We start from the raw sequence: 24,615 nt of genomic DNA, 5'->3' as shown, positions 1-24,615 counted from the left end.
CGTGCATCTGAACAAATTAACTGATGATGCGTGGTCGCCAGAAAATGTTCTAGTGCTCTCGAAAAAACAACTTTTGTTATGTCGTGATCATGAGATAAATCATTTGTGATCTTGACATAATGAGGGAGTTTTTTATTTTATTCATATATCCTCTCTGGACTAACGCCCAGGAAGCTCTGATTCAAACTCCCATTCACCATCTCTGTAAGCGTTATAATGTAAAAATATGTTCCTTACTCACCAAATATGTATATTAATTTACTCCCATTGTGGCAGGTATGTACTTCAAAAAAAAGGCCGAAATAAAAATGTACAAGCAACGGAAAAAATACCTATTCGGTACAACCAATGTACTGTATCACTCAATACTGCCATGGACAAGTCAGACGTTTACAACTGCTCAATGCATTCAAGGTTTCTTATACATTTTTATTTTGACATTTTTTGGAAGTACATACCGGCCGTGTAACAGGAGTAAATGAAGATAGTTGCTAAGTGAAACTCCATATTTGGTGATTAACTAATGTATTTTCACATTATAACGCGTGCAGAGCTGGTTAATGGGAGTTTGAATCTGAGCTTTCTGGGCGTTAGAGAGGTCTCTAACGCTCAGTTACTGGGGCAGTTGATTTCTATTTGTGAACGTGCCTGTTGATGGGAAATAAAAGGATCATACACCTATAATTGAATGGAAAGTAATTTTACTTATGTTCTCCATGATGACCCCATAGCCCACCCTCCTTGAAATAATTGTTTTTGATCATTGTAAAAATAGATGTGCAACTAAAATAGCAATATATTGCTTATTGACTACAGATCAGAACAAGACAAGACTGGCCCTCTCCTCTTCTGCTCATTTCACCTTTAATCTCCTTTTCTCTTGGTCCCCTTCTTCACTTTAGTGAGTTGGATGGAGTGACTGAGAAGGCCAAATGGGCCGAGCCAAACCTGAAGGCATGCAAGCCGATGATCACCATCTCTGATCTGGACAATGTCACCGTCACAGCAAGTAAGTCTCTTGTGCAGTCTAAATACCAGTGACTAGATTCTGGTGAAATAACAGTAATTTGTCATGTATTATACTGTACCTACGGTATGCATGTGCTTCCCTAGCCTATCCCTTTCCCTTTGTTTGTCTGTAGTAGTATATTCAAATATTACATGATGTATTACATAACATTGGACTTTGTGTCTTTTCCTCCCAGACAACTCAGCAGATGTGGTGGACATGATTGAGAACCTCCTGGGTGTCGAGGGGGACCTGAGTGACTCCCAGCTGGCCACCGTGGTCCAGAAGCTGGATGAGGTTCTGGGGGTCAGCACAGTGACCCCTGCCCTCGGCGAGGACATTGTCAGCATAATCGCTGACATCCTGGGGTCCAGTTCTAACCTATCAGCGGTCGCCAACGAGTAAGGGAAAGGGACAACGGGGAGAGGGAATATGGTTGCGTTACAAGAGTACATTTGAATCTAGCCTTGTCAAATCAAATCAAATGTATTTATAAAGCCCTTCTTACATCAGCTGATATCTCAAAGTGCTGTACAGAAACCCAGCCTAAAACCCCAAACAGCAAGCAATGCAGGTGTAGAAGCACGGTGGCTAGGAAAAATTCCCTAGAAAGGCCAGAACCTAGGAAGAAACCTAGAGAGGAACCAGGCTATGAGGGGTGGCCAGTCCTCTTCTGGCTGTGCCGGTTGGAGATTATAACAGAACATGGCCAAGATGTTCAGATGTTCATAGATGACCAGCAGGGTCAAATAATAATAATCACAGTGGTTGTCGAGGGTGCAACAGGTCAGCACCTCAGGAGTAAATGTCAGTTGGCTTTTCATAGCCGATCATTCAGAGTATCTCTACCGCTCCTGCTGTCTCTAGAGAGTTGAAAACAGCAGGTCTGGGACAGGTAGCACGTCCAGTTGTCTCATTTTTTCCCTTCACTGCTGTCCTTTATGGCAAATCTGTCACGCACACTTCCCATCATGTTCCCAACAGCATACTGGGTATCACAGGCAGCGTTGGGGACCAGATGGATTTCCCTGAGGAGTCACAAAATGTGACCGTCCCCTCCCTGGCTCTCTCCATGATCAACGTAGATCCAGAGCAGTTCCAGGGCCTCACGTTTGGCGTGTCCTCCTTTTCAACTGGCCTTGCTCCAGAGGTAAGACAGTAACAACACTATATTTTCTGGTCAGGCACATACTGGATTTGACAAGCAGTGGCTATCACAGCTGACGAAGATACACCGTCTATGGTCCAGCAGTCAAATACCTGTCCTGACCTGTCAATATAAATCTTTTTTTTGCTCGAGTCCTTCCTTACTCCTTCATTTACTCCGTTCAAATGAGGACATGCCCTTGAATGAACAGAGAACATGTAGTACACATGCTGAGGTTATTGTGAAACAGCTAAAGGTTTCTCGGAACTGACTGGAAGGTTAACTGATTCATTTCTAGTTAACCTTCAATGTGGAAAAACAGCACATGATTTAAACTGTGATGAAACTACAACGATTTAAAGGAACAAGAACATTGCTTTACAATAACAGTGTCTATTCCAACACTTGTCCAGTGTTGTCACTGTGGTGTAATGACCTATTACATTTAATTCCATGATGGAATGGAGTTATATATGACGACTTGAATTAAACATATGTTTTGATTACTTCAAAGCAAATCAAAGTTGACAGTTTAGCAGGTGTTATAGTGGGTGCAGCCAAATGCTTATGTTACTACCTCTTAACAATGCAGTAAAATGTCAAACAATTCAAATGTAAGGGGGGATAAAAAGACAAGAAATCAAGAACGGTGTTATGAATCTGATTTAAAACCCAAATAGCACTGTAGCAGTGGCCAAATGCAATCTATACATACTGTATATACACCGGGAGAATTTAAACAAGATCAGCTTAGAAAGATATGTACAGCAGTAGATATATTAGAGTAAGTTATGCCAAGAATCCAGTGTATAAATAAATATGTGGTGTGGATAACCAGTGTAACTAAAATACAATGTACAGTAGTAGAAATATTACGATGAGCTATGTGGGGGATACAGTATTTAAGTACACAGCGTGAAACGGGAAGTGACCAGTGGTTCAATGTCTCTATAGCATGAGACAGCAGCGTTGGCTCTGTGTGTGTGTGTGAGTCTGTGAGTGCATATGTGAGCATGTGTGTTTGTGCATGTGTTTGTGAGTATGAGGTGTGTTTGTGTGGTAGCTTGTGTGTGTGAGTGTGCATCACCGGGTAAGTATATGTACACCTCTTTGTGTTGTAGATCTTTGTCAACCAGACATTCCAGAGTCAGCCTTGCGACGGCACAGTGGCGTCCATCTCTCTACCCCGTGCCCTTCAGAACTTCTTCCCCGAGGGAAACAAAAAAAAGAGAGTTCAGTTCCACTTCTATGGCACACAGGAGCTCTTCAAGGTGATGCCATCAACACCGTATGAGGTGTCTAATTATTTTGGGTTAATTACGCATTAATAAGGAAGGATACTTGGGGTGTTTCATGGTTTTCTTATTTCAAATGAAAGCTTGCGGCAAATGCACAGTAATTCAGTGTTAAAGTTTTAGGGTCATTCACAGGATCCAGAGACCAACTGGACGCTGAATAGTTACGTGGTGTCTGCCAGTGTCAACAACAGCAATGTCAGCAACCTCGGGAATCCCGTGGTGGTGACACTTACTCACCTCAAGCCCAAAGAGGTGAGGAATGAAAAATAGCTTCATCTTACCACTGAGCGGAGTGATGTTTCTGCTTTAGAGCCTGACTAGCTGCATCCTTTGCTTCCCCAACAGAAAAACGACAAGGTGGGGTGTGTGTATTGGGACTTCCAGAAGAACAATGGGAGTGGTGGGTGGGACAGCAACGGCTGTGAGACACTACCAACCATCTCCGCTTATCAGACCACCTGCCACTGTTACCACCTGACGCATTTTGGCGTGCTCCTGGTGAGTCACCTTTTTGTTCAAATCACACAACTGCATTAGTGCAGTGCATCTGGACTGATATATTATGCTCCTATTGACCTTTGACCTCTGTGGTGTCCTACAGGATGTGTCCAGGACTCCAATCAGTGAGGCTGACCAGGAGACACTGATGGTCATCTCCTACTTGGGCTGTGGTGTGTCCTCCATCTTCCTGAGCATCAGCCTGCTCACCTACATGGTCTTTGAGTAAGTCAGCATCCAGACAGATAGACAGATAGAATATTGTTCTCTATTTTTCTGTATCCTTTGGCATCTCTCCCCCTTTTCTCTCTGTATTATCTAATCTCCTCCTGTACTTCATCTGCCACTCTCACTATTCCTCTCATTCTCAATCTCTTTCCACTCATCTCCCAATTTCTCACCCTGTGGCTCTCTCTCTCTCTCACACACACTCCTTTCCACTCTGTCACAGGAAGCTGCGTCGAGACTATCCGTCTAAGATCCTCATCAACCTCTCTGTGGCTCTGCTGGGCCTCAATCTGGTTTTCCTGATGGACTCTTGGCTGTCCTCCTTTGGCTTCTACAGCCTCTGCATCACCACGGCAGCCACGCTGCACTACTTCCTGTTAGCCTCATTCACCTGGATGGGCCTGGAGGCTGTCCACATGTACTTCGCTCTGGTCAAGGTCTTCAACGTTTACATCCCCTCCTACATCCACAAATTCTGCACCCTCGGCTGGGGTAAGCCAAGGCAGTCTGAGGCAAAATAAGGACACTTGTAAAAACATCTTTAAAGTAACTGTCCAATGAAAATATTTGAAAAGCTGTTAACTCATACCCAAATAATGTAGTTGACTCGTCCTATACTTGTATTTGTGACCAAGTCATAAATGATAGAAAAAAACTCTTAAAAACCCCAACTCAAACCGTTTAAAAAATGCTTGCTATTTCCTCATAGAGGATGACATCATATTTTTGGCTGAGAAGTCTCACTGTCTCATTGGCTGAGCTGGCCAATCAGCTGTTTACTTGACATTAATATTTTTATGGTTGAGGCTACGAACACAGAGTTTTCGCCCCTGCCCCTCTGGAAACGTCTTTCTCAAAACTAAGGATCCGAAAAACATTCTGCGCATGTGTGATTTTACACACACATTCAAGTTTCTCTATTTACACTATGCTTTCCTCTGCCTCTTCTGAACCATCCACCAATTTAAGCGACATGATAATGAAGCCTCATATTTCTGAACAGCTGAAATAAAAACTTGGGGACGATTTGAACGAAAGTTCCAAAAATATATACATTACCTTCAGAAAGAATTCATACCCCTTTACTTTTTTCACATTCTGTTGTGTTACAGCTTGAATTTAAAATTGATTAAATTTAGATTTTTTTTTTCTCACTGGCCTACACACAATACCCCATAATGTCAAAGTGGAATTATGTTTTTAGAAATGGTTACAAATTAATAAAAAATGAAAAGCTGAAATGTCTTCAGTCAATATTCAATCCCTTTGTTATGGCAAGCCAAAATAAGTTTAGGAGAAACAATTTGCTTAACAACAAACATAATAAGTTCATGGACTCTTGTGTGCAATAATAGTGTTTAACAGGACTTGTCATGACTTCCTCATCTCTGTACCCCACACATACAATTATCTGTAAGGTCCCTCAGTCGAGCAGTGATTTCAAACACAGATTCAACCACAAAGACCAGGGAGGTTTTCCAATACCTTGTAAATAAGGGTATCTATTGGTAGATGGGTAAAAATAAAAAAGCAGACAGTGAATATCCCTTTGAGCATGGTGAAGGTATGAATTACACTTTGGATGGTGTATCAATACACCCAGTCACTACAAAGATATAAGCGTCATACCTAACTCAGTTGCTAACTCAGAGGCGAATGGTGACTTTAAAACAGTTACAGAGTTTAATGGCTGTGATAGGAGAAAACTGAGGATGGATCATCAACATTGTACTTACTCCACAATACTAACCTAAATGACAGAGTGAAAAGAAGGAAGCCTGTACAGAATAAAAATATTCCAAAACATGCATCCTGTTTGCAATAAGGCTAAAGTAAAACTGCGAAACATTTGGCAAAGAAATTAACTTTATGTTGTTACGACTTCCACCGAAGTCGGTCCCTCTCCTGGTTCGGGCGGCGTTCGGCGGTCGATGTTACCAGCCTTCTAGCCATCGCCGATCCACCTTTCATTTTCCATTGGTTTTGTCTTGTCTTCCCTCACACCTGGTTTCAATTCCATGAATTACATGTTGTGTATTTAACCCTCTGTTCCCCCCATGTCCTTGTCCGGAATTGTTTCTTGTAAGTGCTTGTGCACGTTATGCTGGTGGATACTGGGTTTTGTTTGAACCATTCATTGATTGTTCTGTTTACGGTGGTTTTTATGTTTATTAAACGACACCGTTGTAAATCAGTTTTCGCTCTCCTGCGCCTGACTTCTCTGCCGCCAGTACGCACCACGTTACATATGTCCTGAATACAACACATTATGTTTGGGGCCAATCCAACACAACACATCACTGAGTACCACTCTTTATATTTTCAAGCATGGTGGTGGCTGCATTGTGTTAGGGGTATGCTTGTCATCAGCAAGAACAAAGGAGTTTTTTGGGATAAAAATAAACGGAATAGAGCTAAGCAAAGGCAAAATCCTAGAGGAAAACCAGTGTCTGCTTTCCAACAGACACTGGGAGACAAATTCACATATCAGCAGGACAATAACCTAAAACACAAGGCCAAATATACTCTGAAGTTGCTTACAAAGACAACATTGAATGTTCCTGAGTGGCCGCGTTACAGTTTTAACATAAATCGGCTTGAAAATCTATGGCAAGACTGGAAAATGGCTGTCTAGCAATGATCAACAACCAACTTGACAGAGCTTGAAGAATTAAAAAAAGAATAATGTGCAAATATTGTTCAATGCTGGTGTGCAAAGCTCTTAGAGACGTACCCAGAAAGATTCACAGCTGTAATTGCTGACAAAAGTGATTCTAACATGTGTTGACTCAGGGTTGTGAATACTTATGTAAATAAGATATTTCTGTATTTCATTGTCAATAAGTTTTCAAACATTTCTAAAAACAGGTTTTCACTTTGTCATTATGGGGTATTGTGTGTAGATGGATGAGATTTTTTTGTTTGTTTTGCCATTTTGAATTCAGGCTGTAACAACAAAATGTGTAACAGCTGTCTTCAGAAACGGACCAAAATGCGGCGGAGTTAGTGTTCAACATGATTTAATTAACGGAACACTATGCAATTTACAAAAACAAGAAAAACTGACAGTCAACACAGTCCTGTCAGGTGCAACCACAATGACAAAAACAGTCTTACAGGCATACAAAAACGCAGTGCAAGAACAACTACCCACAACCCCAAAGAAAAACACACACACCTATATAGGACTCCCAATCAAAGGCAACTCAACACACCTGCCTTCAATTGGAAGTCCCAATCACCAACACAAACATTCACACACACAAAACTGCCACGTCCTGACCCCAAAACTAATACAATAGCTCCATCTGCTGGTCAGGATGTGACAGTACCCCCCCCCCCCCCTCAAGGTGCAGACCCCGGAATGCACCTACCAACAGAAAACACACAAAAAAAAATCCCCAACAAAAACCCATTAAACAATAACCCCTAAACAATAAGGGAGGGTTGCTGCCGTCAACGACGGCACTGTGCTACACCCTCCCTCCCTCCCCAACCCACCTATCCTGGAGGTGGCTCAGGTGCAGGACGTGGACCTCGCTCCACCTTCGGCGTCGCCCACTTCGGTGGCACCGCTAGCTGCGCCGGGCAGACGGGCCACTCGGGCTGACCCTGGCAGACGGACCACTCGGGCTGGGCCGGAGGACAGGAAGGCCCCTCGGGCTTGGCCGGAGGACAGGAGGGCCACTCGGGCTTGGCCGGAGGACAGGAGGGCCACTCGGGCTTGGCCGCAGGACAGGAGGGCCACTCGGGCTTGGCCGGAGGACAGGAGGGCCACTCGGGCTGGGCCGGAGGACAGGAGCGCCACTCGGGCTGGGCCGGAGGACAGGAGGGCCACTCGGGCTGGGCCGGAGGACAGGAGGGCCACTCGGGCTGGGCCGGAGGGCAGTCGGGCCACTCTGGCAGCTCCGGCAGTCGGGCCACTCTGGCAGCTCCGGGCAGTCGGGCCACTCTGGCAGCTCCGGGCAGTCGGGCCACTCTGGCAGCTCCGGGCAGTCGGGCCACTCTGGCAGCTCCGGGCAGTCGGGCCACTCAGGCAGCTCCGGGCAGTCGGGCCACTCAGGCAGCTCCGGGCAGTCGGGCCACTCTGGCAGCTCCGGGCAGTCGGGCCACTCTGGCAGCTCCTGACTAGCGGGCCGCTCTGGCAGCTCCTGACTGGCAGGCAGCTCTGGCGACTCTCGACTGGCGGGCAGCTCAGGTGACTCTCGACTGGCGGGCAGCTCAGGTGACTCTCGACTGGCGGGCAGCTCAGGTGACTCTCGACTGGCGGGCAGCTCAAGTGACTCTCGACTGGCGGGCAGCTCAGGTGACTCTCGACTGGCGGGCAGCTCAGGTGACTCTCGACTGGCGGGCAGCTCAGGTGACACTTGACTGGCGGGGCTGACGCACTACACGCCTGATGCGTGGGGCTGGTACTGGACATGCCAGCCTGGAGACACGCACCTCCATGCTAGTGCGTATGGCGGGAAACACCGGACCGTAGAGGCGCACTGGCGGTCTTGAGCGCAGGGTTGGCATCACCCCTTCCGGCTCAATGCCTACTTCGCCCTGGCACATGCGGGGCGCTGGTACTGTGCCTACCAGCCTGAAAATCCCAGGCCTCACCACAGCCCCAACCCCAAAGCACGGGACCTGTCCAGTCTGCCATACAAGGGTACGGGGAGCTGGCCTGGGGCTCCAATCTCGCCCCGCCAAATAGCCCTTGTGCCCCCCCCAAAAAAATTATTGGGGCTGCCTCTCGGGTTCTACCTGCCTCCCAGGCAGGTTGTCATAGTGGGCACGCAACTGCTCCCATGTCCAGTCAATCCTCTCCTCCAATACTTCCAGCGACCAGGAATCCATCTCCTCCCGAGCGCGCTGCTTCCAATAGTCCTCCTGTGGCTTCCTCCTCTTCCGCTGCTTGGTCCTTTGGTGGTGGGTAGTTCTGTAACAGCTGTCTTCAGAAACGGACCAAAATGCGGCAGAGTTAGTGTTCAACATGATTTAATAAACGGAACACTATGCAATTTACAAAAACAAGAAAAACTGACAGTCAACACAGTCCTGTCAGGTGCAACCACAATGACAAGAACAGTCTTACAGGCATACAAAAACGCAGTGCAAGAACAACTACCCACAACCCCAAAGAAAAACACACACACCTATATAGGACTCCCAATCAAAGGCAACTCAACACACCTGCCTTCAATTGGAAGTCCCAATCACCAACACAAACATTCACACACACAAAACTGCCACGTCCTGACCCCAAAACTAATACAATAGCTCCATCTGCTGGTCAGGATGTGACAAAATGTGTAATAAGTCAAGGGTTATGAATTACTTCTAAAGGCTATCTGTCTGTGGTTACGGATATTACCGTAGCACAAGCAAGACGCAATCTACACATTGCATTGGGGCAAAACTATCAGAGTTTTGTGTGATGATGCAATCGTTATAGTTATGCTGCCATATAGCCAGAGTTGCTGAAAAAAGAACTCTGCCTCCCAATAGCAATGTTTGCACATTAAAATCGCTATTGACTGCCTCTCTCTGTCTTCATTGTTGATATGCTGTGTATATATATATATATATATATATCTATATATATATATATATATATTATAGGTTGGCCAAAGAAAATACCTGATAAAAATGAATTTATATGAATGCTTTAAGTACATAAATTGTTTGTTTGACTAAGGGAATAGAATGAAGAAGTAAAGTTCTCTGTCTCCACACAGGCATTCCTCTGGTGATTGTCAGCCTGGTCCTGGCCATTGAGAAGGATGCCTATGGCAATGTTCTATCTGAGGACTCCCTTGACTCTCTACAGGGCTCTGAGCCATTGTGAGTATGCAGCATGGCCAGCTGACCACTGTTACTGATACATGTGATTAATCACATTTCTCTTTCTCTCTCTCTATTTCACTCTCTCTCTCTCTCCCTCCCTCCCTCTTCCTCCTGTTCTCAGCTGTTGGATGCAGAGTAACGTTTTCTTCTACATCACCATCGTGGCATTCGTGCTACTGGTTATGGTCTTAAACATAGTCGTGTTCATCATGGTTCTGATCCAGATCCGACACATGCAGACCAATAATCCTGCAGCTACAGTCAGCAAGCGCAGTGTCATGCATGATCTGAGGGCGGTGGCCAGTCTCACCTTCCTATTGGGTCTCACCTGGCCAATAGCCTTTTTTACCTGGGGACCGGCCAGGGTACCTATGCTCCACCTCTTCTCAGTCCTTAACAGTCTGCAAGGTAAGGGGGACCAATATACGTTGTGTATATATATATGAATGAGAGAGAGAGAGAGAGAGAGAGAGAGAGAGAGAGAGAGAGAGAGAGAGAGAGAGAGAGAGAGAGAGAGAGAGAGAGAGAGAGAGAGAGAGAGAGAGAGAGAGAGAGAGAGAATTATCTTCTCATCTTCTTTCTGGCTGTGTTTCAGGGTTCTTTATCTTTGTGTTCCACTGCCTGATGAAAGAGAATGTGAGGAAGCAGTGGAGGATCCACCTGTGCTGTGGCCGATTCAGGCTCAATGACTACTCAGGTACAGTCGAGGGCCCTCCAAGCAGTCTATCTGATATTGCATAAGCCCCAGGTGGTTCATAGAGAGTGCTCCTGTGGTTGCTTCATGTTTACCTTTGACCCTGTTTAGATTGGAGCCGCTCTGTGACGATGGGCGGCAAGACCAAGCAAAACCATCTGGTGCACCGCTTTCCGTCTGTCAACATCTCCTCTAAGAATATCTCTGATGACTCCACTACAGCTAGCTGTAGCTCTGCCCCACCCTACCACCAGTGGGCCTAGTCTACTGTCGCTCCACCAGGGGGCATTCTCTACTGTCGCTCCACCAGGGGGCCTAGTCTAGTTCCACAAAGCGCATTAACTTGGCTCCACCAGGGAGCCGGGCTCACAACATAGTTCCATAATACCCCTCACCTGGAACAATGAGAAACACTTGAGCTCATGACACCATAGCAGAAACCTAAGTTCAGTCCATTCTGAATTACACTGTGAAAAGTCCAGATACTCTACTGATTCTATCTAAATGACCAGTATTCTTCCCACGAACTGCCGTATGTCTCTCTGCAGTGCAGTCTCATCATCCTCGGGAGATATACATTCATACTCTATGTGCAAGTGTTAGCCTGTTCTGTGCTTTAAAGGACATAAGCTCTATGAATAATGTGTATTATAGGACAGGGCGGCAAGTAGCCTAGTGATTAGGTTGCTGGTTCGAATCCCCAAGCCAACGAGGTGGAAAATCCATTTTATGTACCTTTGAGCAAGGCACGTAACCCTAATTGCTTTTGTAAGTCACTCTTGATAAGAGCATCTGCTGAAAAACAAACAAAAAAAGTTGACTTCATGTTGTAGAGTATGATCAATATTTTGGTACTTTATGCATTCTCTTGGTTAAATGACATTTCTCTTCCTCAAAATGTGTTTCTGTTCTTTTCATGATGTTAAATAAATAAAACATACACATAGTGAAGTTTAAAGAGTCAAGGACACTTAATGACTTTTCTTGACTTCATAGAAAGAATAGATCTTTTCAAACACATGTACAAAGCCTCCTTGCTGTTATGCGATGTACTGTAGGCTTACCCTTGATCCGTGGATCTGTCACCATTTTAACTGAGAAAAAAAATCCAGGACATTTCATGACACACATTATGTTCACCACCATCTCTAAAAGACTTGAAGGTTGATGAATGTGGATTGTTTAGCATAGGGGATAATGCAGTAGAGATATTTTATGTTCAGTCTTTTCTCCATTTCTCCATCTCAAATGCAGCTTACTGTATGAATGGCGCTCTTCCCACGCTCGCCTATTGACACAAAGATAGGGCTACTAAGTAACAATAACATTCTGTATATACAGTGGGGTGTGAAATTATTGACAGCCTTGATAAAGATGAGCAATAATGACTGTATAAAATAAATAATAAAAATACTGAGCTATATTGTATGCTCAAACAAATTGGGAAATTATACTATTTTATTCTAATACAATTGCTCAGAGAAAGCCCATGGCAAAAACCGGTGGAGTCAATGCTGTTTCCACGTCATTAAAAAAGATATATCTATGTGAATCAACTTGGAAAACTAATTGGATTTGCAAAAAGTCATATATGTAAGGGAAAGTTTGTATTTTTTTCACCCAACTTTTAACCTAAAACCAATGACAGGGTGACATTGTTGGTTGATTTCACATTGAATTCACGTTAGTTGACAACTCAACCACATGTAAATCAAAACTAGACATTTAATTGACGTCTGTGCCCGGTGGGAGAGATTTCGTTTAAGTAATTCTTTTTTTTTTTTAAAGGTAGGGTCAAAATGATTGACAACCCTGTTTTCAATACCTTTCAATATTTCACCTTGCAAGGATAATGGCACTGAGCCTTTTTCTAAAATGTTTTATGAGTTGGAGAACACATGGGGGGGGGGGGGTCTTAGACCATTCCTCCATATAGAATCCTTCCATATCCTTGATATCCTTTGTCTGTGCTTATGGAGTGCCCTTTTCAATTCAAACCACAGGTTTTCAATGGGTTTCAAGTCCAGAGACTGAGATGGCCTTTGCAAAACGTTGATTTTGTGGCCAATTAACCATTTCTTTGTGGGTTTGTATGTATGCCTGGGGTTATTGTCTTTCTGGAAGATCCACTTGTGACCAAGTTTCAGCCTCCTGGCAGAGGCAACCAGATTTTTTGCTAAAATGTCCTGGTACTGGGTGAAGTTAATGATGCCGTTGACCTTAACAAGGGCCCCTTCAATGGAAGCAAAAGAGTCCGATAATATCAAAGATCCACCAACACATTTTACAGTAGGTTCTTTACTGCTTATGCATTCTCATTTCGACACCAAACCCACCACTGGTATGCGTGACCAAAGAGCTCTATTTACATGTCATCTAATTGAAGACAACTGAAAACAACTTCAGTACAGTGAATCACAGATAACGACGATCCATCGACACTGAGAGTCATCAAACAATATCTACAGAAGCCCCTGCAGCAAAACACATAAAGTATATGTTCTACGCTACAGGCTAAAAAACTATTAAATTGGGGTGCTTCCAATATCTTGTCTGTAAGAAGAGCTTCATGTACCGTGTGTGACAGACCTCTGGGGTCTAATACATCTCCTGGTCTTGTAAGATTACTGCAGGGTGAGGCCTAGGGGTGAAATGTGGACTAATGCACTTCTTTACAGTCATGGGTCCCATTCCCTAAAGTGTCTCAGGTAGGAGTGCTGTTCTAAGACCAGGTACCCTCTGTCCATGTAACCATATTAATTATTGTGAAAAGGCTAAACAGATCCTAGATCAGCACTACTATGTTCCATGAATACAGGCCCTGCCCTGGTATACAGTGTACTCCAATTTTTGTGCCTGTTCTGGTACGTTGTCACTTTGCTCACTTTGTTGTATGATGGGAGTATTTGTTCTCTTTAAATTACATTGAATAAACCAAGTCAAAGCTGAGTCTTATTTTGGAAAATACATATCATTTGTTTGGCTCATGTGTCTTCCAGACAGTATACACAGTTTGTGGAGGACACATTGTGAGCATGTGTGAGCATGTTCAATGTTCAGCTGTCTGCATTCTGCCTATATGAAAACATCTATAGCAAGCATACAAAGCTTGTCTTAGTTTAACATTAGAATCATTACTTGCACAGTGCACAAAAAGTATGATCATGATGTTATCTCGGTGTAACAGCCATTCTAGAACGATGATATTCGTTTTAATCCCTTCAGTATCACACGGTAGATATTTCCACACTTTATAATTGACAAACTCTTTCCATATAGCATGTGTTCCCATAAACCATTTTCTAAACGTGAACACGAGTTTTTGACAGTGTAGTTCACTAAGGAATGTTTTGATAAGGTGCTGCAGGTGTGTGGAGGAAGTTGTTAAGTTACATTCTCATCATACCGTCATAGCGCATCACACCCTCCCTCGCGATATCTCCACACAGCAGGCAGCTCGGGCGCAGGATGTGTTGAATGAAGGCGGGTTTCTGACGAACAAACTCTAATAAACGAAGAGTTCGATACTTTCTCCATCAATCTGGACATTTGAGAGCACAATAGTCTTAACAGGTTGTGTTTTATCAGCAGCATTTGAGGAATGCCAGTGCTGTTGTCAAAATAACGTTATTTTGAGTAATTGTGGGCAATTGCATATAGGCAGCATCAAAGGTTACTTCAATCAATCAAACCTGGGACTTGGTCCTTGATCAGAGGAGCTCACCTACTCAGGTAAGAGGGAGTACATGGCATGCATTTCTTTGTAATATAATCTTACAAGACTGCATACATAATGTATGGTTTTATCAATATTTGCAGATACATGTCTGATTATTATAATTCCCCACTTTATGGTGTATTTATTTTTCTCTGACTTATTTCGCTTGCGAACCTTTTAATTCAATATTACATGGTTGTTGACATAATTTAACTGAAAAAAGGTAGGCCGATTTATATACAGAGATAAAAGTTGTGATGCAAAAGGCAGGTTGACCTTTATTGTTAATGAATCTTGCCCTGGAGGCAAAACTGAGCGTTTCCTCTAGATTGGCCAGCTGCAAAGTCAACATTGTCTATATTGTAAAAACATTAGCTTTTTGGTCTTAAATTAAGGTTAGGGTTAGGCATTAGGGTTAGCACTGTGGTTAAGTTTAAGGTTAGGTTTAAAATCCGATTTTATGACTTTGTGGCTGCTCCAGCTACACACTAAAATATAATGGTTCTAAATAGACCCAGATAAGGGTTATTTGGCTTGTAACCATAACGGAACCCTTTTTGGTGCTGTAGTTACAACCCAATTTGGACCCCTTTTATATAGGACCCATTTTAATGGTTCTTTATAGAACCTTTATGGAGAATGGTTCTATAAAGAACCGTTAAAAAAGGATCTATATAGCACCGAAAAAAAGGGTTCAGCTGTGGTTACAACCCTAATTGGGGCTATATAGAACCCTTTTTTATGTTTCTTTCTAGAACCTTTATGGAGAAAGGTTCTTTATAGAACCGTTTTCAATCTGAAAGGTTCTTTGTAGATCCTTTTGAAGAACCATACAGGGTTCTTTATTCTTTTCAGCCATGTTATACTGTTAAAATGCTATAGGTGTTATTATTGAGTTAATTGACAAGTTGAATCAAGTGAGCTACCTCTGGGACAGCTGGGGGGTCCCTGAGGAGAGAATTGAGAACCACTGGCTGATTTAGTCAACCATTTTCAATTGACACAAGGCCATACATGGCTCATTCACAAGACACCGTCACTGGCCATAAATAATATACAATGGCATAACACAACACATTAGATAAACTGGAATGACACTCTCACCCACGGTTGTACAAAAAGAGCTGTGAGCAAACCACGCCCCAAAATATTCAAATGAGCCAGTCCCCTACATTTTAATTATCACTAAAAGCGCCAAGAACCCTTTTGTGAACTGTAAAGAACCATTGAAGAGTTCAAAGGGTTTGTTGAGACATTATGGTTCCACATAGAACCATTACCCTTCCCAAAGAACCCTTGAGGAACCCTCATTTTTAGAGCATAGTGACCACTCTGCAGAGCTGCCTCCAGTACATGAGTCATCTCAATAAATGCCAAACTGCATAAAAAGGATGTAGTGAACAGCCTGTAATGTGCTGACATGAATAAGCATTGATTTACTTTGAACCTTCAATTTGTGTAATGACAAGCAGACATTGTTTGCAAATAACAGATAAAGACCAATAAAATATGACATTTCAGTCAGGTTTTGAATAGCTTATCCTGCCCATTATTTTATGTTGATACATGCACAGATGAACGCAATTTCTCAACATGTGTTCGATGAATCAAATAAGATCACCTGGATACCTTTCATTATTGAATTATTATCCCGGCGGAGTGGAAAACAAAATGACAAATGAATGTTAGGTTATAACCCTTTTACTAATTCACGGTGAGATGATCTATGAATTCCTCTGGATGCTACAATAGCCACCCAAGTCAGTAAATAAAACAAAAATGGAGAGAGCAAGCCCTAGTTCAAAAACCTCTCTATCGCCGTACCAAACTAAAAAACACGTATCTTTGTCTTTGGAAGAGTAGGGATAGAGTGCCTTCTGAAACCACGCAATGCGCCTCGTCAAACTTCTGACAATAGTTTGGCAGCCTCTTCCTCTGTTTCGGTGCTATGCAAGTGCTATTTCGGTGCTATTTCAGGCAGCACGCCAGAGCAGTTCTTCCACTGTCAGGAGAAATGGTCATGTATGTTAATGTATGTTAATTGTATGCAAATAAAGGTTGCTTGGCCACACCCACCGCGGAAGCACAATCATTGGCTCGGATTCTCAGGTAGACTTCTGTGAGAGGTCACTGTTATGCCAGCCGACTAAACTCAACTCCACGATTCACGATGGAGTTGAGCGGTGACTAGTGTGGGCGGACTGGAGATCCGACGTGACATGAAATAAAGTTTTTTTAAATCAAAAACGATGGATTTCCACACCCAAAGAACAGCCCGCGTTTACAAAGAACAATGTCATGGAGTTGAGTTTAGTCGGGTACTGTTATGCCTGAATTCAACCCAAAACCAATGAGGAAGTCTGCTGCAGTGTTGAGAGCGGTTGAATGAAAACAATCGGTATGCCAAGCAAAGCTCTTAACATCCGTGCCAGCCCACTTTTCATTTCTATTCAGTTTGACTCACCATAAGTTCAGCGTCTGAACTGTGCATTATAATGTTATATCCATATCCCTTAATTATGGACGTACAAAAGCCATAACTCAAGTGACTCAGCAATCACATACTGTATGGGTAGCCTAGCCTACAGATGATGCATGGATTTGTTAGGCAAAATATTAATGTTCTCTACCTTCCAACCATTGTATGTTCCCCAAGGATCTAAGTTGAGTCAGCGATGGCAGGACGTTCAGGTAGCCCCCAGGTAGTTGTAAAGACAGAGGAACAGTCCAATAGAGTCATCTTCACCTACTTCCAGGGTGACATCGGTAGCATGGTGGACCAACACTTCAACCGTGCCCTCAGCAAGGCCAGTAAGACCAAGGCCCCCAGCGGGAAGGGCAAAAAGAGCCACAAGGCTGTCAAATCTGGTGAGCAGACTGATACCTAACTACAGTGAGGGAAAAAGTATTTGATCCCCTACTGATTTTGTACGTTTGCCCACTGACAAAGAAAGGATCAGTCTATAATTTTAATGGTAGGTTTATTTGAACAGTGAGAGACAGAATAACAACAAAAATATCCAGAAAAACGCATGTCAAAAATGTTATAAATTGATTTGCATTTTAATGAGGGAAATAAGTATTTGACCCCCTCTCAATCAGAAAGATTTCTGGCTCCCAGGTGTCTTTCATACAGGTAACGAGCTGAGATTAGGAGCACACTTTTAAAGGGAGTGCTCCTAACCGCAGCTTGTTACCTGTAAAAAAGACACCTGTCCACAGAAGCAATCAATCAATCAGATTCCAAACTCTCCACCATGGCCAAGACCAAAGAGCTCTCCAAGGATGTCAGGGACAAGATTGTAGACCTACATAAGGCTGGAATGGGCTACAAGACCATCGCCAAGCAGCTTGGTGAGAAGGTGACAACATTTGGTGCGTTTATTCGCAAATGGAAGAAACACAAAAGAACTGTAAATATCCCTCGGCCTGGGGCTCCATGCAAGATCTCACCTCGTGGAGTTGCAATGATCATGAGAACGGTGAGGAATCAGCCCAGAACTACACGGGAGGATCTTGTCAATGATCTCAAGGCAGCTGGGACCATTGTCACCAAGAAAACAATTGGTAACACACTACGCCGTGAAGGACTAAAATCCTGCAGCGCCCGCAAGGTCCCCCTGCTCAAGAATACATATACATGCCCGTCTGAAGTTTGCCAATGAACATCTGAATGACTCAGAGGACAACTGGTCAAAGTGTTGTGGTCAGATGAGACCAAAATGGAGCTCTTTGGCATCAACTCAACTCACCGTGTTTGGAGGAGGAGGAATGCTGCCTATGACCCCAAGAACACCATCTCCACTGTCAAACATGGAGGTGGAAACATTATGCTTTGGGGGTGTTTTTCTGCTAAGGGGACAGGACAACTTCACCGCATCAAAGTGATGATGGACGGGGCCATGTACCGTCAAATCTTGGGTGAGAACCTCCTTCCCTCAGCTAGGGCATTGAAAATTGGTCGTGGATGGGTATTCCAGTATGACAATGACCCAAAACACACGGCCAAGGCAACAAAGGAGTGGCTCAGGAAGAAGCACATTAAGGTCCTGGAGTGGCCTAGCCAGTCTCCAGACCTTAATCCCATAGAAAATCTGTGGAGGGAGCTGAAGGTTCGAGTTGCCAAACGTCAGCCTCGAAACCTTAATGACTTGGAGAAGATCTGCAAAGAGGAGTGGGACAAAATCCCTCCTGAGATGTGTGCAAACCTGGTGGCCAACTACAAGAAACGTCTGACCTCTGTGATTGCCAACAAGGGTTTTGCCACCAAGTACTAAGTCATGTTTTGCAGAGGGGTCAAATACTTATTTCCCTCATTAAAATGCAAATCAATTTATAACATTTTTGACATGCGTTTTTCAGGATTTTTTTGTTGTTATTCTGTCTCTCACTGTTCAAATAAACCTACTATTAAAATTATAGACTGATCATTTCTTTGTAAGTGGGCAAACGTACAAAATCAGTAGGGGATCAAATACTTTTTCCCCCCACTGTATGCAATGAAGGTTGGAATTAAGATTGGAGTGATTGATTGAGTGATTGGCCAATACACTTGCAATTAGGAAATAAACTTTATATAATATATATATTTTTATAATAATAATATATATATTCTTGTGGCTGAATAGAAGCAATTCCCCGCAACGATGTTCCAGCGTCTAGTGGAAATCCTTCCCAGAAGAGTGGAGGCTGTTAAAGCAGCAAAGGGGGAACCAACTCCATATTAATGCCCATGATTTTGTAATGAGATGTTTGACAAGCAGGTGTCCACATACTTTTGGCCATATAGTGTACATTGATCTAAATCAGGCTTGAATTATGAAGGCAGGTACTATCAGTCTGACAATGATTTTGATGTGATATGAAGGCCTAAGGGCTTCATGTTTCTAGAACCATATCGCAATTGAGAATCGATTCACGTTTAGAGGGAGTAATTGGCTGTTTTGGCTGCCAGAGCCAGTATACAGTGCATTCGGAAAGTATTCAGACCCCTTGACTTTTTCCACATTTTGTTATGTTACTTATTCTAAAATTGATTACATTGTTTTTTTCCCTCATCAATCTACACACAATACCACATAATGCACTGTATATATATTTTTTGTTGTTGTTGTTGAAATGATGCAGGTAATTTTATCTTATAGACTTATATTTTATCTGCTAATTTCATAGCTCGTCTATACCCCCCCAAAAAATATTAAAAAAGGCATTTCATTTTTTTGCAATGAACTTTGTATGCTATCATCATGATGCTGTCTGCACCAAACAAGAAAATGTGTGTTCACTGACATGTGAAATGTACAAAATGAACACATTTCTAGACATTTACTTTGTGGATGTATTTTTCTCAATCCACATCTGTTTCAGAGTCTGACTCAACATCTTGCCAGTGGGTTGTTCCAACCCAATCTTGGTCTGAAGACCATTTTCCCCCTGTGTCTGGTCACCTTCATCTGAGCAGCACCAATGAGTCTCTCTCCAGCCACCGCCTGGCTCTCAGCTCCCCAGATGAGAGCACCAACCCATTGGACTTCGCTCCTAGGCAACATGGTGGTCTGGGCCTGCCTGCCATGGCCTATCCCCACTCCATGACCCATGAGGGCCTGGGGGTCACTGGACAACCTTACACCAACTCCCTGCTCAATCTCCTCCACAGTGACCGGTCAGAGGTGGCTGCAGGCGTGGCCTCGGGCTCCAAACCAGAGCTCCTCCCTAGCTGGACGGGTCAATCTGGCTTCAGAGACCCCATGAACCCTGACTCAGGTATGGCTGCCTCTACCCAGATACCTTATCACTATGCATGTGTAGGGCGAGGGAGACTTCTTTCTTTCACATAGATTAGATAGTGAACTGACAAATAAATCTATAATTCCAAATCCATTGGATTTTGTAAAGATTAGGGAGGTTTTACAGTATCTGTGCTTCAGTGGGTTTTAAAAAAAACGTAATTTAATTTGGTGGTTTGCTTGGTTTTTCAAAGGTCTCTTTTGAGTTATTCAACACCTATTCTACCCTCTTTTGGGAATAGGTCTGCAGAAAAAGGAACTCTATTGGTATTAAATGAAGCATGACCGCGCAGGGAAGAGAGGAGTCTGCAACATGTGCATGCTGTGTTCACTCCTCTGGTTATCAGACAGGCCTCCTCCACAGCCACTAAAAGAAGGAAGTGCCGGTAACTCTCCCCTCTGTTCCTCTTCGAAGGATGACTTCAGTTCCTCGCAATGCAACAGCTGGAACTGCCTCTCAGAAACAAATTACTTACTGACTAACCAGTTTGCAAACCGGATCATAATTCACATCAAAGACCAAGGTGACAACCACTGCCAGTCGCCAGTATGCTGCCTACAACTCAATAACTTTAAGCATTTATACAGAAGGACAGAGAGGGAGAAGGGGTGTGTTTGGCATGTGTAAGAAAAACAGTGTTATGTCAAAAGTAGCCTGTATTGACTGTGGAGAAACTTTACAATGTTTTTTAAGAGTATTTTATTGAAATGTTGGTGTTTAGGAATATCTGTTGTTTCCTCTGATGTGTGGACTTCTAAAGGAGGGGGTTTTGAGGTGATTTTCAGTTGTGATATGGAAACAGAAACTGTTTTCATTTTTTTGCACATAGCAAATGAATGAAATGCAGTTGATATCCTAATAAATGATTGCCAAAGTAACCATGAAAATGAAAGATGTTTATGAAGAGGTGTTTGTTATTCAGAGATTTCTGCTGAGAATACCAAGTAGACAATCTGCATTGCATTGTAGGAATTGACACAAACCTCTTTTACTGTAATAATTGAATTGTGATTCGTGCTTAATTAAACATAAAAAAAAATCTGTTCCATCTTAAAAGTAGACTCAGGGAAATGACATCGCCACGAGCAGCATCACAGATATTGAGATGAGCAAGATGCAAGACTTTGCTCCCACACAGTCACACACGGTATCTGTGCATGGGTTCACTTCACGCTGTTAGAGCGTGGTAGCCACAGGACCAAAACGGGAGAAGTTGAGCCTTGCTGTTAACTTTCTGCATCTACGTCATATCGCTGAGTCTACCTTTAATGAAGTGGAAATACATGATGAACTGGATCAGATGAGATATCTCTCGCCTGGCAAGTGCACATAGTGTTAGTTACTTTCACAGGAACAGACCTCAAGCCATTTAGAACAAGTGTGACAATACTGCCATCCTGTGGCTGAAAATAAGAGGGAAAAGTTGCCAAATGTATTTTTTTTTATTTCTAATTGAAAATGTTAAGAAATAAATACTAGACTACTAAATATGGTTATGTTTTTGCATTCATTTTTTTATGTTCGTTATGTGTATGTACATTTACATTTCAGTAATTTAGCAGACGCTCTTATCCAGAACAACATACAGTTAATGCGTTAAGATAGCTATGGGGGACATACACATATCACAGGCATAGTAAGTACACTTTTCCTCAATAAAGTAGCTAACAGCAAAGTCAGAGCTAGAAGGGGGGGGGGGGGGGGTCGAGGTGAGGAGGGGGATTATTTAAGATACTCTTTGAAGAGGTCCCTACCTCTTTCAGGTGCTTTTGGAAGATGGGCAGGGGCTCTGCTGTCTTAGCTTCAGGGGGAAGCTGGTTCCACCATTGGGGGTGCCAGGACCCAGAAGAGCTTGGGTACGTGGTGCAGACACAGATCCTCTCCACGTCACCTGGTAGTAGCGGCTTGCCAGGTATGATGCAATCCAAGAGTGTGCAGAGCCTGAGACACCCAGCCCTGGGTGGAGAGGAGGATCTGATGGTTCACGGTGTTGAAGGCAGCGGATAGATCTAGGAGTATGAGAGAGAGTCAGCTTTGGCAGTGCAGAGAGACTCCGTGACACAGAAAAGAGCAATCTCGGTTGAGTGACCCGTCTTGAAGCCTGACTGGTTAGGGTCAATAAGATCGTTCTGAGAGAGATAACGAGAGAGTTGATCAGAGACAGCACACTCAAGTGTTTTGGAAAGAAAAAAAAGAAGGGATACAGGTTTATAGCTTTTGACGTCAGATTAGTTGAGTGTTAGTTTCTTGAGGAGGGGAGCGACTCGGGCCATTTTAAAGTCAGAGGGGACGCAGCCAGTGGTCAGGGATGAGTTGATTGGGGAAATGTGGATTGGGAGAAGGTCTCCAGAGATGGTCTGGAGAAGGGAGTAGAGGATGGGGTCGAGTGGGCAGGTTGTCAGGCGACCAGACCTCACCAGTCGCAGGATTTCTTCTGGAAAGAGAGGAGAGACAGAAGTCAAGGCGTAGGGTAGTTCTGTGTGAGTGTGACCAGTGGACTCAATAGGCTGAGTGAATGAGGAGCAGATGTTGTCAACCTTCTTGACAAAGTGGTTGACAAGTCGTCCGCAGAGAGTGAGGAGTGAGGGGAGGAGGATTAAGGAGCGGGGAAAAGGTGGGAAAGAGTTTCCTAGGGTTAGAGGCAGAAGCTTCAAATGTATAGTGATAGAAAGTAGATTTAGCCGCAGATACTGAGGAAGAGAAGGCAGTGGGGAGCTCACAATGAGTCACTCAGGCACAGAGCAGGAGGGGAGGGCCAAGCCACCCGGGAGGAAAGGGGACAGTGCGAGTCATAGGATGCAGAACGGGAGGAGACTAGGGTCGAAGAGGCAAAATCAGGAGACAGGAGGGAGAAGGATTTTGCAGAAGGGAGAGATGATAGCATAGAAGAGGAGTGAGTAGTGGGAGAGAGAGAGCAAAGATTGCAATGGCGCAAGACCATCTGGGTAGACAGAAAAGGAAACAAAGTGGTGATCAGAAACGTGGAGGGGGGTTGCAGTGAAATGAGAAGGCGAACAGCTTCTGGTAAAGTTGATGTACAGCGTATTGCCTGCCTTGTTAGTTGGAGGGGATTGGGAAAGGGTGAGGCCAAAAAAGGCAAGGAGGGGAAAGAGAGAGCTGGAAAAAAATTATCGAAGGGAGGTTGAAGTATGAAGAGCGGTGAGCCGTAGTCAGGAAATTAGCTTATCAAGGTGTCAAGCTCATTGGTCCAAGGGCACCTGGTGGGCGATTGATGACAACAACGCTAAGCTTGAGTGTACAAGTGACAGTGACATAATGGCATTCAAATGAGGAGATGAGAGAGGGAGAAAAGAGAAAATCTCCAGTTAGGAGAAATTAGTAGCCCTGTGCCACCACCGCGATAACCAGATGATCTTGGACTATGAGAGAAAACGTAGTCAGATGAAGAGAGAGCAGCTGGAGTACCAGTGTTCTCTGGGGTGATCCATGTCTCCGTGAGGGCCAAAAAGTAAAGGGACTGAAAGGCAGCATAGGCTGAGATGAACTCTGCGTTCTTGACCACAGATCGGCAGTTCCAAGTGCTGCCAGTGACCCCGAATTCCACATGGGTGTATAGTGGATTATCTTCAATAATACAAATACAATAGTTTTTTCTTTTAGAATTTGGGGCTGATAATTTAAGTAAAATGATTGGTTATAAGTGACAATGACCGTCCTGTACATGACAAAATGCAATTAAAAGCACTCTGCTAAAAGGTCTCAAACCTCACTGCCAAACCTCACTGCCATATTCCTTATTCAGTGCCACTAAAAAGAGAGCAATGAAAACTTAAGAGCTGTTGATTTTGCGTTGTGTTTCTGCAGTAGCATAGGTAGAGTACAGACAGGTATGGAAGAAGGCTGTTAAAGCTACTCTAGCGTGTCACTTATTCTGTGAGTTGCCCATTTCAGCTTTCCGCTGAGCTCATATGTCATTTCTCAGAGGTATTAGTTGACGGCATGCTGTACCATGCCTAATGGCTGTTCCTTTCTTCTGTGCCCCGTCCTACATTATAAGTCTCCTTTGCAACTTATGTTGAATAACTGGACTGAAAAGAGTCTGAAAATCAGAAGAAAAAGCAAAGAAGAAAAGCAGGAAGCATGAGGTGACTAAAAACTCCCCCTGAGACACTTGCAGGGAGTGGGGTTATGGCTAGAGTCACCATTGTCCAGGACTCTGGAGCAATTGGGGTTAAGTGCCTTGCTCAAGGGCACAGCGACAGATTTTTCACTTGGTTGGCTCCGGGATTTGAACACTCTAACCTCGAGGATGTTATAAAATGAAGATGAAATGTTGGCTTTGTTCTGTTTTGCAAAAAACTACACCAAGAAAAAACATCCTCAATCAAATTTGAACTCTGTTTTTTGATGTAGGCTACTTAAAGCCTTTACTTTTACTTAAAC

General features: G+C 43.6%; 2 protein-coding genes across 2 annotated transcripts in view; both read left to right on the top strand.

Moving 5' to 3' along the window:
• LOC106604749 (adhesion G-protein coupled receptor G2) overlaps positions 1-11,657 on the top strand; it is a 29,716-nt gene extending 18,059 nt beyond the window's left edge. Inside the window, exons 12-23 of the mRNA XM_014199730.3 lie at positions 903-1,009; positions 1,206-1,410; positions 1,994-2,159; positions 3,278-3,427; positions 3,587-3,706; positions 3,800-3,952; positions 4,056-4,177; positions 4,404-4,672; positions 9,904-10,009; positions 10,134-10,420; positions 10,608-10,709; positions 10,818-11,657. Of these exons, the coding sequence (XP_014055205.1) occupies positions 903-1,009; positions 1,206-1,410; positions 1,994-2,159; positions 3,278-3,427; positions 3,587-3,706; positions 3,800-3,952; positions 4,056-4,177; positions 4,404-4,672; positions 9,904-10,009; positions 10,134-10,420; positions 10,608-10,709; positions 10,818-10,969 (1,939 nt within the window). The 3' untranslated portion in view covers positions 10,970-11,657. The remainder of the gene's footprint in view (positions 1-902; positions 1,010-1,205; positions 1,411-1,993; positions 2,160-3,277; positions 3,428-3,586; positions 3,707-3,799; positions 3,953-4,055; positions 4,178-4,403; positions 4,673-9,903; positions 10,010-10,133; positions 10,421-10,607; positions 10,710-10,817) is intronic.
• Positions 11,658-14,139: 2,482 nt separating this feature from the next.
• On the top strand, positions 14,140-21,699 carry vgll1l (vestigial like family member 1-like). The gene is made up of 4 exons (XM_014199726.3): positions 14,140-14,438; positions 17,081-17,292; positions 19,792-20,187; positions 20,453-21,699. Exons 2-4 carry the CDS (start codon positions 17,100-17,102, stop codon positions 20,482-20,484), a joined length of 621 nt encoding a protein of 206 aa, XP_014055201.3. The 5' UTR covers positions 14,140-14,438; positions 17,081-17,099; the 3' UTR covers positions 20,485-21,699.
• Positions 21,700-24,615: the final 2,916 nt, after the last annotated feature.

Source organism: Salmo salar, chromosome 05 (assembly GCF_965601325.2).
Source record: "Salmo salar chromosome 05, fSalSal1, whole genome shotgun sequence".
Taxonomy (NCBI): Eukaryota; Metazoa; Chordata; class Actinopteri; order Salmoniformes; family Salmonidae; genus Salmo; species Salmo salar.
The sequence above is the reverse complement of the archived record's forward strand: the minus strand, read 5'-3'. Positions and strand labels throughout refer to the sequence as shown.

Excerpts from the sequence above, each read along its gene's own strand:
- vgll1l (XM_014199726.3), top strand. The coding sequence starts at position 17,100 with ATGGCAGGACGTTCAGGTAGCCCCCAGGTAGTTGTAAAGACAGAGGAA. Across the intron at positions 17,293-19,791 it reads CCACAAGGCTGTCAAATCTG|AGTCTGACTCAACATCTTGC; the intron begins GTGAGCAGACTG and ends CATCTGTTTCAG. Across the intron at positions 20,188-20,452 it reads CCCCATGAACCCTGACTCAG|GTCTGCAGAAAAAGGAACTC; the intron begins GTATGGCTGCCT and ends TTTTGGGAATAG.